This window comes from Pelophylax lessonae, assembly GCF_965119305.1.
Source record: "Pelophylax lessonae genome assembly, chromosome: 11".
NCBI classification, from domain to species: Eukaryota; Metazoa; Chordata; class Amphibia; order Anura; family Ranidae; genus Pelophylax; species Pelophylax lessonae.
In genome coordinates, this window is record NC_138778.1 from 150,535,207 (window position 1) to 150,549,151 (window position 13,945).

At 37.6% G+C, this 13,945-nt stretch overlaps 1 protein-coding gene across 1 annotated transcript in view; it reads left to right on the top strand.

Moving 5' to 3' along the window:
* Positions 1-371: 371 nt before the first annotated feature.
* Positions 372-13,945, top strand: part of TBX21 (T-box transcription factor 21) — a 77,997-nt gene continuing 64,423 nt past the window's right edge. The window contains exons 1-2 of the mRNA XM_082271870.1: positions 372-466; positions 601-1,748. Coding sequence (XP_082127996.1) covers positions 1,114-1,748 — 635 coding nt within the window. The 5' untranslated portion in view covers positions 372-466; positions 601-1,113. The remainder of the gene's footprint in view (positions 467-600; positions 1,749-13,945) is intronic.

Sequence of the window (13,945 nt, forward strand, 5' to 3'; positions counted from 1 at the left end):
AAAAATATGCCCACAACTTAAAATCAGCCACAAGATATATATATTATATATATATATATATATATATATATATATATATATATATATATATATATATATATATATATATATATATATATATATATATATATATATATATAGTACATATGCTCCCTAATTTATTTTTGCACTTAATATGTCTATATATTTATATACTGACCCCGTATATCTCCTCTTGTTTCTCCTCATATTACCGGTGGATTGCCTGGAGCTGCCGGTAACATGAGCAGTTACTTCCTGCACATGTTGCACACTACACCACAAACACACACTTCAAAATAAATATGCTCAAAGCACAAAATGCCTTCCAGCAGAGACACATGCTCGGGGGATATAAACATGAATGACATTTTGTATCTGCACGCTGGTGCTGCTTGTAGCATGCCGGCTGACAAGGGGCTGCCCTGTCACCATCTGTATAATATAGGTTGGTAGAGCTCGTACATTAGCTGTTGGCAAGTGTTCATATACATTTCTATTTTTTTTTTCACATGCCTGTTTTAAGCTGTAGAAGGTTATCTAGAGATACTAAGCTGACTATGTGACTGTGCTTTTTTGCAGGTGGCACCCAGCAAATGTGACGAAGAAACTTTTAAGGCTCAGCCACCTCTGTAGGCAGTTTTAAGGGGTGACCTAAACCAATCAGGGAAGAGTCAATTTCCCTGTGATAAAAGGCTTGAGGTGACTCAAGACTGACAGAAAGCAAGCTGTGGCAGAGCAGAGTGACATAGAAAGATAGTGACAAGTGACACCTGCAGAAGATCTATAGTAATGTGTAATGGATACACATGGAAATAAGGTGACAAGGTTACGGTAAGGAACTAGAACGGCGTGAGCAGAAGAAAAATGAAGGACTGAGCATTTTCAGGTTCTAGAAGAGAGCCTTCAAGTTGAAATTGTGTCAGGGAATGAGTGACATGTGCCAAAGTGATGGGGAGATAATGACAGGTGCATAGGTGGAGGAAGGACATCCTCGCACGTGACTCTTGTGTGACATCCACCTGGTGTCACAGTGACACCGGAGGGGTAACTCTGAAACACTTCCATGGGTGCAGCGGAGCATTACGCATCAGAATGCACAGAGGAACTCAAATGCACAGCTTACGAGAAGAGCAGCACATGCAGGGCACAGCCGAACGACAGGGCACGCCAAGGATGCCAGGCATGATGAAAGTGCAGAGTACAGGACTGCAGAGCATAACAGGAGTTCAGATCAAAACAGAATTGCGGAGCACAGAAGAGATAAGCAGTGGATCACCAATGCAAAGCGAAACAGAAGTGCAGAGTACGTTGAGTAAAAAGAGTATGATGGGGATCCAAAGGGACAAACTTATGCAGAGAACTGAAGAACTGCAGAGCGGCCCAAGTGAGCAGAGCCTTTCTACCGAACTGCAACATAAATTTGATCATCTTGATTCTGGGGATGAAAGCTTACCTGCTAATTATACCTATCTCCATGGAGCCCGTCATCCCTCCACCGCTATCTGCCCCTACGGACAGGACTGTAACCCTGAGGTTGAAGAAACCGAAAGTTACCCCCAATGTGATGGACATCTCTCTTACCCCATAACCCTAACGCACCCCTTCACTCGTACCCCTAGCCCAGGGTGCCAGAGTTCTGAGAAGATACAGGTCACCCTAGCTAATCACCCCCTATGGAGTAAATTTCACAAGCATCACACGGAGATGATCATCACCAAACAAGGCAGGTAAGTAATTGGTCTTCTTTCTTTTTTTAAGTTCATTTATTATTTTATATTTTGTTTTTTTTATATAATGAGAGTTTTCCCAAAAAACATACAAACATACCAGTGGGCCTTTTTTAAGCCAACCTAAATTTAACACAATTTCCCCTACAGGTACAAGTTGTAATACATATATTCGACAATAAATGAATTAATTCGTGAAAATTGCTTTATTTATTCATAGAAGTAATATTGGTCTGTGCCTAACTGGTATCTATACATATCTATGACTGTTATGCTACCAATGGTATATACAAGCTGTTTTACGGTTTCGACCAATTATTGTCACACATACAAAACGTTATGCAACAACTACAAAAAGACATGACAAAAAGATGAGAACATGCAAAAAAATACAAAACAACAAAAAGATCAAAGTTTTAATAGAATAATGGTGACTAAGTCCATACCAGGGTGTCTATTTTTTCAGAAATTACAGTTATTTCATGAGTAAACAATATAATTTTTATACTTATTCTGGTATATATATATATATATATATATATATATATATATATATATATATATAGATAGATATATCTATATATATATCTATATATATATATATATATGTACACATATATAAAATGCATGTGTGTATGTGTATTGTGTATGTATATATATATATATATATATATATATATATATATTCATTTTTGAAACTCTAAATAAATCTTCAATTCATGCAGCAAATCCTTTTCATCATATTGCTGCATATTGGCCTAAAGGCAAGGTTTTGGTTGCTGGCTGGTGTATATAATATACAGTATGTGTATATATATATATATATATATATATATATATATATATATATATATATATATATATATATATATATATATGTAGATCTATCTATCTATCTATCTATCTATCTATCTATCTATCTATCTATCTATCTATCTATCTATATATATATATATATAGAGATATATATATATATATATATATATATATATATATATATATATATGTATATATATATATATAGATTGATATAGGTATATATTATATATATATATATATATAATATATAGACATATATATATATATATATATATATATATATATGTATATAAATCAAGGAAATGTATAGGGCATAATGTTTTCCACTAGAACACACCTAAGCTGAGATTGGTTGAGTTGAGTTGTCAGAATGACCTTGAATAATTCCTACTTTATTTCACTATTAGATGTATTTCCATATGTGCGCATTTGATTTACTGAAAAAAAAACAAAAAAAACATTTTCCAAAACAATTTTCAAAAGTTGAGTTTTGTTCACTATAGCTAATCCTTTATGCAGCAAAAAAAAAAAAAAAAAAACTACATAGGCTTAATTAGGGTAACATACATAACCTCCTTTCAATTTGCTGGTCGAAATTTTCAGTAAGCATGAGTCATAACTGGCCGTTCACTGTAAAATTCCATGAGAGATCTGTGGTATTTCTTTTTCTATGAATGTTTGCAAATTTACTGAAAATTTGCAAGGGCATTTTAGGTGTATATGAATCCTAATGGTGGTCAAATGTTTTAAGTAAAAAAAAGAATGACTCAAGAAGGCCCATACAAGACGTGGCCATTTCTAGTATGGCTATTTGTATATTTATATATTAATATGATTGAAAGAAAATGTATAAATGGTAGGTATATTTTGTATACACATTTAAACCCACGTGATGAAGGAAAATAATTAAATAGCTGTAATAATGTTTTGTTTAGTATTTCAGTCTGCAAGAGGATGTAGCTCTTGGTGCCAACACACAGATCAGACCAGGCCATTAGTTATAAGATTATTTAAATAGTCTCATAAGACATCCATAGCTCACAACTGACTCATTAGGATAGACTGCCCCTCTTTTAAACCCAAACTCTTCTTCCCCATCTATCCTGCTCAACTGTCCCTCTTTTAAGCCTTATGTACACATTTGTATAATATCTCTGTTTAACCTCAAAAGTCGTGTCCATATTGCTCTCAACTTTATGTCAATTATTGCTGCTTTTCTTTGAAAATTATCATAAAGGAAAAGCAGTTTTCAATAGCAACTTGCCAGAAAAAAATATATTTTTTTTAACATTGGTTGATATGGGCATTACAATTTTTTTTTTTTTTTTACTTATAGCACCAGCATGTTTTAAGGGATTTGTGCTTTGATTTTTACTGTTGTCTAATACATGAGTTTGTTAAGACCTACGTAGGCAGATGCTTTAAGGGTGTTCAAGCCCTAGCTACTTTTGTCCTGGGGCATGGGTTTTTTCCTAAAGACCTTTGGAGCTACAATATGTCCCTATTTTCCAGCTTAGGAGTTCAGGAAGTATGCCCATGCTACTGATAGCTCCTTCAAAAGGCTGCACTGTTTTCTGAGGTCGAAAAAAAAAAAAATGAATGGATGGATGGCATTATAGGGTACACCAGCTGTTCTGATAAGTTATATATAATCAAAATAGTAATATTGTTTACATATTAATAATCAGTTATGCTAATGTCTGTGGTTTTAATTCTGAAATGTATATTATTGCTGAATTACAATAGTATGCGGAAGACAGAAAAGCTTAAAAAAAAAAAATGGAGTAGCTGCTAGGACAGGGCAGAGGGTCACAGGCCAACCTAATAGGCAAGCCCCAGATACACTAATACAGAAATATTGATATATTAAAAAACTTACATTGTAAAAATATGTAAGAGAAAGTCCAAAATGTATATAAAAAGTTCATAAAAAAGATCCCAGATGGTGCAAAGTGATGTCTCTAGAATGAACATGCAGGTATCATATAATGTGCAGCACCTCCACCATACACACAGATGGCCTCTCACCTTGGGACCATGACCCCCTGACCCAACAGGACAGTCAAACAAGCCTTCCCATGAAGGAATCTAATAGTCTGCCAATGGTTTAGGTGGACCTGAGACAGTCAATTCCTCCGTAGGATGGTGAATAGCGATATAAAAGCAAATAGAAATAATCTAGTGCTCTCTGCTATATAATCATTTATTCAATAAATGTAAAACTACATATAATTCTGGCACTTGTCACAAGTGCACACACGAGCGCTCTGTGTATATAATCTAATAAGATGGCCACGGGTAACGTCATGTGTGGCTCCTTCCTCACTGCACTAGATAACCTTTGCCTGCAATACTGGGTGGAAACAGTATGCTCATACCAAGTTACAACTATTAACTATATTATTTTCAATCAAAGTATAGCAGAGGGTATTTATCAAACACAGGCATACGCATAGTTGCTTATCTAATGAAATGGAAGACTTTTGTGTGCGATTGTGACGCCTACATCCTCACCCCAGATGCATGCATGACTGTTTCAAATAAACTGTCACTAAATCAAACATACCATTCTTTTTTTAAATAGATTTATTTGTCATAGACAACAAGGAAGTAAAAAGTATCTTCATATACAATATTACAGTCTATATGAAACATTGCATAGTTAGTCCATACCATATTGCTGATCTGAGAGTCGAAAATTACATATTATGAGCATTCTTTTCTTTATGCCTATATAAAATGATTAAATCTGCCCTTTCTAATTAGGTTTAGCACCGTCTTGATTTTCATATTTAAGGATCAAGGAATTGGGGGGGGGGGGGGACATGTGGGAAATGGGGAAAGGGATAGAGAAAGCAGAAGACCAGGCTCACAACCAGGCTCACAACATCCATCAGGTCACCAAATCATTGGAATTAGTATATAGTTTGGTGTTATCTTGAGTTTGGTTGCTATGTTGATTTTCATATTTAAGGATCAAGGAACTGGGGGAGGTGGGGGGACATATGGGGAAAGCAGAAGACCAGGCTCACAACCAAGCTCACAAGATCCATCCAGAAAACCAGGCTCACAGCATCCATCAGGTCACCAAATCATTGGAATTAGTATATAGTTTGGTGTTATCTTGAGTTTGGTTGCTATCTTGATTTTCATATTTAAGGATCAAGGATTTGGGGGGGGGGGGTGGGACATGTGGGAAAATGGGAAAAGGGATGAGGAAAGCAGAAGACCAGGATCAGAACCAAGCTCACAACATCCATCCAGAAAACCAGGCTCACAACATCCATCAGGTCACCAAATCATTGGGATTAGTATATAGTTTGGTGTTATCTTGAGTTTGGTTATTATCTTGATTTTATTATTTAAGGATCAAGGAACTGGGGGGGAGACATGTGGGAAAAAGGGGAAAGGGATGGGGAAAGCAGAAGACCAGGCTCACAACCAAGCTCACAACATCCATCTAGAAAACCTGGCTCACAACATCCATCAGGTCACCAAATCTTGAGGCATTCAAGTTACCAGAATGAGAATCTCCAAGTATTCTGTAGTAAATATAAATTCATTTCAGCAAAACTATTTTCTTTGGAAGGACTCTTCTTTAAAATGAATAATGGGTCATAGATCTTCCATAGATTTACTATAATTTATTTGGGCAAACCAGTGATTCAAGGATGGGAGTTCCTGCCTACTCGGGTTCTCCACAATACAGGTTCTTGCAGTCTTTACCAGGGTGCTAATGAGGAAGTTTTTGTAGGTTTTTTTAGGCATAGTTTTGAGGATATTTAATTTTGTAACCTACAATAAAGACACACAAAAATTGTGCACGTTTTAATTTGACAGAGTGTGTCTTTTGACCAGCAGAGGGGGTGAAATGTTATAAAATTAGGATCTTTCAAAGAATCTGTCTCAGATACATTTCTATAAGATTTCTGCTTTGCTGTTTTGTAGGCCAAATGTTATAAATCTTCTTGGCATACGTTACATACTCTTTATTTATTAGAAATATAAACTGCAAGCAAATAGCGCACGTTATTATTAATAGTGTTACTTCATTGGATTTTGCTAGGGCACAAATTGCTAATAATTATTATTAAATTATTATTATTAAAATAATTTGGGACATTAGATTGGTGGCTCATTAGTGTACTCTTCCTGTATATATTTTTCTGAGGTCACTATAAATGAAGACAAGTAATTGAGCTAGGTTGTAGTTGGTTAAAACATGTTACTGTAAATGTGTTCAAGTTCCACAGAATTAGAATGTAAATAGGAAACATGAAAAAAAAGTTTTTCTTCTTTAGCCTTTCATCTGACTTCCTTGTGGTCGGGTGGTTTGGACAAGCTGTACCCTCAAATAAAGTCTTAGGTCTGCTATGTCCATTGGTAAAAGTCATGTTTTGCAAAATGGGTTACAAACGAAGCTTTCCAAATAGATTGTTAAGTTCATAATATAATATTCATTTTTTTTTTTGTTTTAAATCCTGTAAGTGGAAGGGAGATTATGTCCAAATTTGGTCTTTTATCAGAAAAAAGTTTAACTGTAATAGAAGGGCATTAATAATGGCATCAAAAACTGTCAGCCATGTTTTAACTCTCGTCTTGACTCTTTGGATGGTCCTTTGTGTAACTCCACTTCAATTCCAAAACTCCTATGACTTTACTTACTACAAAAAAAAAAAAAAAAATGTATATATATATATATTTTTTTTTTTTTTTTAACATAATAATTAACTTATCTAGATGGGCATTTATTATCAATTGTTTCTCAGAAGTGATTCTTGTTGCTGTGATTCTCAAATAAGAAAATTAGAGGTCCCAAATTTTGAAATCCTGTGAGCAACATAAAGATATATCTAACGTTAGTGAGTCACTCTAGGTATAAAAGAAAAAAATAATAATAAAACATATTCATAAAATATTATTAGCATATTTTTGAATTGGGTAAATTCTGCTTAAATGTATGCCTAGAAAAACACAATCAGGCAGGTTTCCAGACAAGCTAGCGGCAAACCACATCAAAAGAAGACAAGGGCCGTTACGTTCATGAGCAACTAGCTCATGGTCTACATATATATACTGTATATGTATGGAAATTAATAATTAAGGATATTCAAGGTAGACTATAAAATACATAATTCCTCTTTTTAAATTGTTAATTACGTTTATTTAGGAATTGGCCAGAAGCAAGATTTTTCCATTTTTTCCAATATGAATGCATGTGTGTGGATTTTTAAAAATGTAAAAAAGCTGCTAGTTTTTTGACCTATATATTAACCTATTTATTATTGAAAAAAAATTAAAAATAACATGTCCTGCAGTAGACAGCTGGAACTATACTCAACCTATTATGCTCATACTAAATTTAGTATCTCACATACGGAGTTACAAAACTTTGCTGGGACCTACTTCATATTACAGCTGCAAAGAGCTCAAGTGTAAATAGCCCATGACAGCCAAATAGGTTCTAAATAGTCTCAAATGGGAATAGTAGGAAAAATAATTGAGCAATAAACCATCAAGCTGTCCACCGCATCATAATACATAATTGATACAAATGAGCCAGGCATACAAAAGTACTAACGCAACCAAGCAAAAATATAGCCAGAGAAAATATAATGGGGCACAACAGAAGATGGGGGTCACTATTGAACTGAATAAGAACACTGTATACACATCTCAGATACTTTCTATCTATCAGATTGTGGTGAACGTAGTTATTATGCAGCATGTCCAGGTTGGCCAAAGACAAGTAGATTTCTGATGTGAATGTGGTTGTCTAAACCTTTGTGTATCTGGACTGAGAATAACAGGGTGGTATACCCCTAAAAAGCTTGTTCTGAAAATTGAATTGTTAGTACAAAGTTAGAAAGTATTACGGACAGTACCCAACAGTCATGTGAATGGCAAGCCCTTCCTTGCCTAAATTGTGCACTGTTCAACATGTTGCAGTCTTATTCCTCGCTAGATCACTCTGACAGTGGTACAATGCAGTGCATGCACAGTAGAATGTTAACATCCTTTTTCTATGGAAAAGAATGATTGATGTTCAAGTTATGAAAACAATTTCCACAGGACGTAAAATCTCTGAGGAACAGCAAGCACTTGCAAATTTTGGAAGCATGTGCTATCTCTTGACAACTGCTTGGAATTGCTACTGTTTAATAATTTAAAGGGACGTTCCACTCCTAGCAAGAAAGTGGAAACTCCCATAACATTTACAGTAGGTCTAGGTTTACCTGTGGGAGTCTCTCTAGTACTTTCAATAAGTTTCTAAATGACAAACGTGTTAACCAAAAAATATCAGGTAGCTCCTTATGTACTAATATCCTGGAAGGTTTCTATTTGTGGAAGGTGGAAGGTTTCTATTTTGATGGAAGAAGAAAACTAATTTCAGGGTGTTCGGTTGCTGTTGAACACTTCATTTTTTTTTTTCACTTTTTACAATAATGGTATGTTATTACAGTGGAGCGAAATACCTTCTTTCTAGAACGTATTCTGGCTTAAACCATGGAAACAGTATAAAATTAATCTGGACACTGATGGCACTTTTCCACTGCAAGTACCGGCTCGTACCGGCTCGGCTCTACTCGGCCCTGCTTGGCCCGGTTTGCTTTTCCACTGCTGGTACCGCATGGTATAGTGTCGGAACGGTTCGGTACGATACGGTATAGGTTTGCTTTTCCACTAAAGTAGTACTAAAGTTAAGTGGGTGGGATAACAACGGGGTGGGTGGGATTCTCTGACCAATCAGTGGCTAGTAGTGACTGCATGCAAAGGATTGTGGGATATGGTACCAGTTTGGTACCTGTTGGAACCACAATCGAGTAGGTACTGTTTTTTCAGAGCCGTACCGTACCGTTCGGTTCCATGCAGTGGAAAAACAAACCTATACCGACCATACCGAACCGTTCCTACACTATACCATGCGGTACCAGCAGTGGAAAAGCACAAAAGCGTGCCGAACCGTTACGGTTCCATGCAGTGGAAAAGCGCCATGACAGGCTCTTTGGTAACTGTGCCGGTTTACATTACCAAAATTTTACAACATTTTTTTTCTTCCCAATATTGCATCTAAAAACAAACAGATACAGAAAATAGATTTTTGGTTGACTTCGTATACTAAAATATGTTTCACGTACAATTCTCAGTTATATGTAGTTAAGGTTGATCGTTTCCAATAGATTCTAAATCGATGCTCTCTAGCAATTCTTTGGACCACAAGCACTGTAAATCCACAATAATGTATTATCGTGTTTAAATTAAAAAAATATTCTCAGAATTGCTTTGGCTAAACAGGAAAGCCAGGGCAATCTGCTTTGAAAAATAAAGAGTTACAAAAAACTTTTGCAAAATAAAATGCAGGGGAAAGCGGGGTACATCAGGGTCCGATCCCGGGACCAATTATTTTTAACTTGCTCATAAAGAGGTTGTAATAAATAATTCTCTCAGTTTTGCTGACGATACAAAACTAAGCAGGGCAATAAATTCACAACAGGATATATAAACTGTACCTAGTTAAAATAGAGAAGTAGGCAGCTAAATGGCAGATGAGTTTTATTATTAAACAAAGGAAAGTAATGCACTTTGGAGCTAAAAATATGAATGCAAGTTATTTACTAGGGGGAGAACCTCTTGGGGAATTGAGGATGGAGGAGGATGTAGGGTCCGAGCAGGCCACAGACTCGGCAAAAGCATGCAATGACAAGCTGCTGCAAGCAAGGTCAGCAGACTATAAGCATAAAAAAGGGTATTTACTTTAGAGATAAAACTAAAATTCTAATACTTTACAAAACTCTGATTCGACCACCTCTCGCCCAGACTATAGTTGAAAGACGGCTACAGTATGGGCTCACATTGCCAGGAGGGCATCTATAGATGTCCTCCCGTGATCTCGCTTCCCATGCACCCCATGCAGTGCGCATCAGCATGGATCTGAAGTTGCCGTGTCATTCGGCTGATCACAGATCGGGGTAAAGAGCCATTCACAGCGGCTCTTTACCATATGACCAGCTTAGTCCAACCATAGCTAATTACAATGTAAACAGAATTTGCTGGTTATTGGCAGTTCTGTCCTCACACTGACAGTGCATGAGGAGAAGAGAGACGATAACCAGCTAATCCACACAAGGGACATCTACACTGATAACCAGGGCACTAATCATCATTGTCCTGATTATCAATGCAGCCCCAACAGTGCCCACAAGTGCTGCCAACTGTGCCCATCAGTGCTGCCAATCTGTGCCCATTAGTGCTGCTTGGCAGTGCCCATCAGTGATGACTGTCGGTGCTCCCTATTAGTGCCACCTATTAATGCCTCTCAGTGCCGCCTCTCAGTGCCGCCTATCGGTGCCCACCAGTGCCCCATATCAGTGCAGCCCCATTAGTGCCCATCAGTGTCGCCTCATCAGTGCAGCCGATCAGTGCCCATCAGTGTAGCCTATCGGTGCCCATCAGAGCAGGCTCATCAGCTTTTTTTTTTTCAAATTTTGATCTTTTTTCATTTGTTTAGCAAAAAATAAAAACCACAGTAATGAATAAATACCACCATAAGAAAGCTCTACAAAAAAGTGATAAAAATGTTGTTGGGGTACAGTGTTGCATGACTGCGCAATTGTCATTCAAAGTGCAGCAGCGCTGAAATCTGCAAATTGGCCTGGGTGAAAAAGCCCAGTAGGCAAGTGGTTAAAGTAGAAATAATTAGATAGTCTAAATGAGTCCCAAAAGTCAGTTATCCTGTTGCACAAGCTTCACAAAATAAAGAAAAAAAAAAAGAAAAAATTCTTTGCCTTCCCTGAGTCACAGTAGAAGGGTTCCAGCAAAAGAGGCAGTGCTGTCAATCCAGAAAGCAGTGGGCAGGACTAAAGCCTCGTACACACGCAACGAATTTCCGCCGACCGGTCGTCCGTCTTTTGTCTAGAGTGATGTCTGTTGGTTGGAATGTGCCTAGACTTTACACAAATTTTCCCGTACGACAGAATTCTACTTCAGAAGTCATGTCATGTGTTGGATTGCTTTCTTTGTGTTCTTTCATCTCTGAGCATGCCTAGTCTTGCTCATAAGATTTTTCCCCATGGAAATCTGTACTAATGAGACGAAAATCAGACGTGTGTTGACGGAGGACAAACATTTTAATGCCTGCACATCAGGATTTTGTCAGCCGAAAAGTCAGAGTCGGCTGTCGAAAGCACCATACTAACAATCCGAAAATCGGCAGATCGGTCGTCGGACGAAATTTCCCTTCCGAATTTCTTATCGTGTGTACGGGGCTTTAGTGTAGACAGGTGCTGAATGACAGGCTAAATGCTACAGGTTTGTTATTCAGTAGTGACAAAGCTGATAGGCAGCACAGCCTACATGAAAGTGACAACTCTGCTCTGAATTCAGAAGCAGTGCAGCATTGTTTCCACACCAACACAAAAAGCTTCATTAAGTGGACCTCACTACCGAGCTCCTCAAGTATTTGTGTGACACTAAGGGAGGAGTAAGAGAAATCTGTCAATGCAGATGCACTTATAATTACGTGCTGCATCACATATCACTTTTAATGGGATGCCATAGTTCTATTTTAAAATTGCTGAACTGACCCATAACAGAGGAAATTTTCATGGGAATGAGCCTGTAGGTGGGCGCTCAGTCTATTGGTGAGTGGGCTTTTCAAAACTCTAAATTCTTAATGATATTACATCTTGAATACTAAAGATTTGAGTCACCAGCAGCATTTGGACATTTGGGCAAAATGAGCTTGATATGATTTATTTACATCTATGTCTGTGAGTAGCCATTTTTAAATGTTAAACGAATAAAGCCTTTTATTGAGGATAATGCGCTAGGTCGGTGCGCCCTTTCTTTGTTTTCTTTGCTTTTAGTCACCAGCAGCAGCCTGTGTTCCAGGTTGGGTCTATGACTAGAAGAACTACATAAGAGACTTTTATAAATGTAGAAATTCTAAATATTGTTTTTTTTATTTCACAGTACTACAGAGGATTAGATGCTGAGAGATTGAGAGTAATCTTACAGCAGTGCCGGGTCATGGTCATCTAGCGCCCAGGGCAAAGATGCCAAACCATGTCCCCCCCTCTTCCGTTCACGATGGGCAAGCTTAGGGGATCCTACGCTCAACAGTCACCATCTTGTCAGAATGACTGCCCCTGTCACTACTCCTGTCAGCCTTGTAACAGAAGGAAGGCACCAGGGGAGGGCTGGCAGCCTTAGGCCTGGGGGGCAAGTCCAGTTAAATGGCCCATTGAACCACCGAATCAGCTCACCATCCTTGCCCACCTGGTTTTAAAATGGATATTGTTGTTATGTAGCAAGACAAACATGATGCAATGTGGTAACATAATTTAATGTTAATAGCAACAAAGGAGGTTTAATAAAAATACATGACATCAGGCCAGATGGGGCCTAGGAAGCTAGAAAAACAGCATTTCTCCTGCACTCGAGTGGCCTAGGAAGCTTCTGTCGGGTGGAGATCACTCTGCCTGACAGGGAAGTGACTGTGTTAGTATTGGGCTGTTCTCACACTCATACCACTGCAGCAACCTGCAGCTGTATACAGTGTCTGGCCCCTACATTAATCCAGCCCTGAGTGTGGCCTTTTTACCTGGCATCAGAGCAGCCCGGGGGGGCGATTGCCACCCTGCCCCCCTTCCCGGTCCTCCCCTGGAAGGCACCGTCATCCCTACAGTAAACCATTGTGCCCAGGGCAGCCAACCCTCTTGACCACCCCATATTCAGCCTCTTACAGGGTATTCTAATGACTGGAAAAAAATCACCCAATATTTAAGCAATTTGAACATCTAATGCACAAATAATGTTCTTCCCATTGAAGTCACCGGACTGGATTTATCATTAATACTTTCTCCTCTGAGTGTAAATTTGCTCATTGTGTACCCTCAGGTGGTTAATATGCTCAGCTGCCCAAATGCAGCTCTCTTCTAAAGCTCCCACGATAGCTAATATGACACAAATATTGAAGTTGATCACAAGAACTTATAATAATAGGACAGTAATAATAAAGTATTAGTGGTGCAATTGACAGATTTTAAATTTGCCATTTAGGCATCACAGAATTGAATTACAGAAAGAAATTAGTTGCTCAGTAATTTCTCCTTTTTGAGACAGATGGGCAACTTTAGTTCCTGTGAGATTAATCTTGTGGATCTAATCTTAACAATCATGCAAAAATCGACAACCCTAGAATAAATGACAGACTTATTTAATATTTTTCAAGAGCAGTAATCCATAGCAATCAATCAGAATTAATTAATTTTGTAATGGGCTCATTTCAGCGCAGTGAATTATGATTGCTATGGGTTGGTGCATTTAAGAGTTATCTCTTAAAATAAGAACTTTTTTTATTGGATAGGCCACTTAAA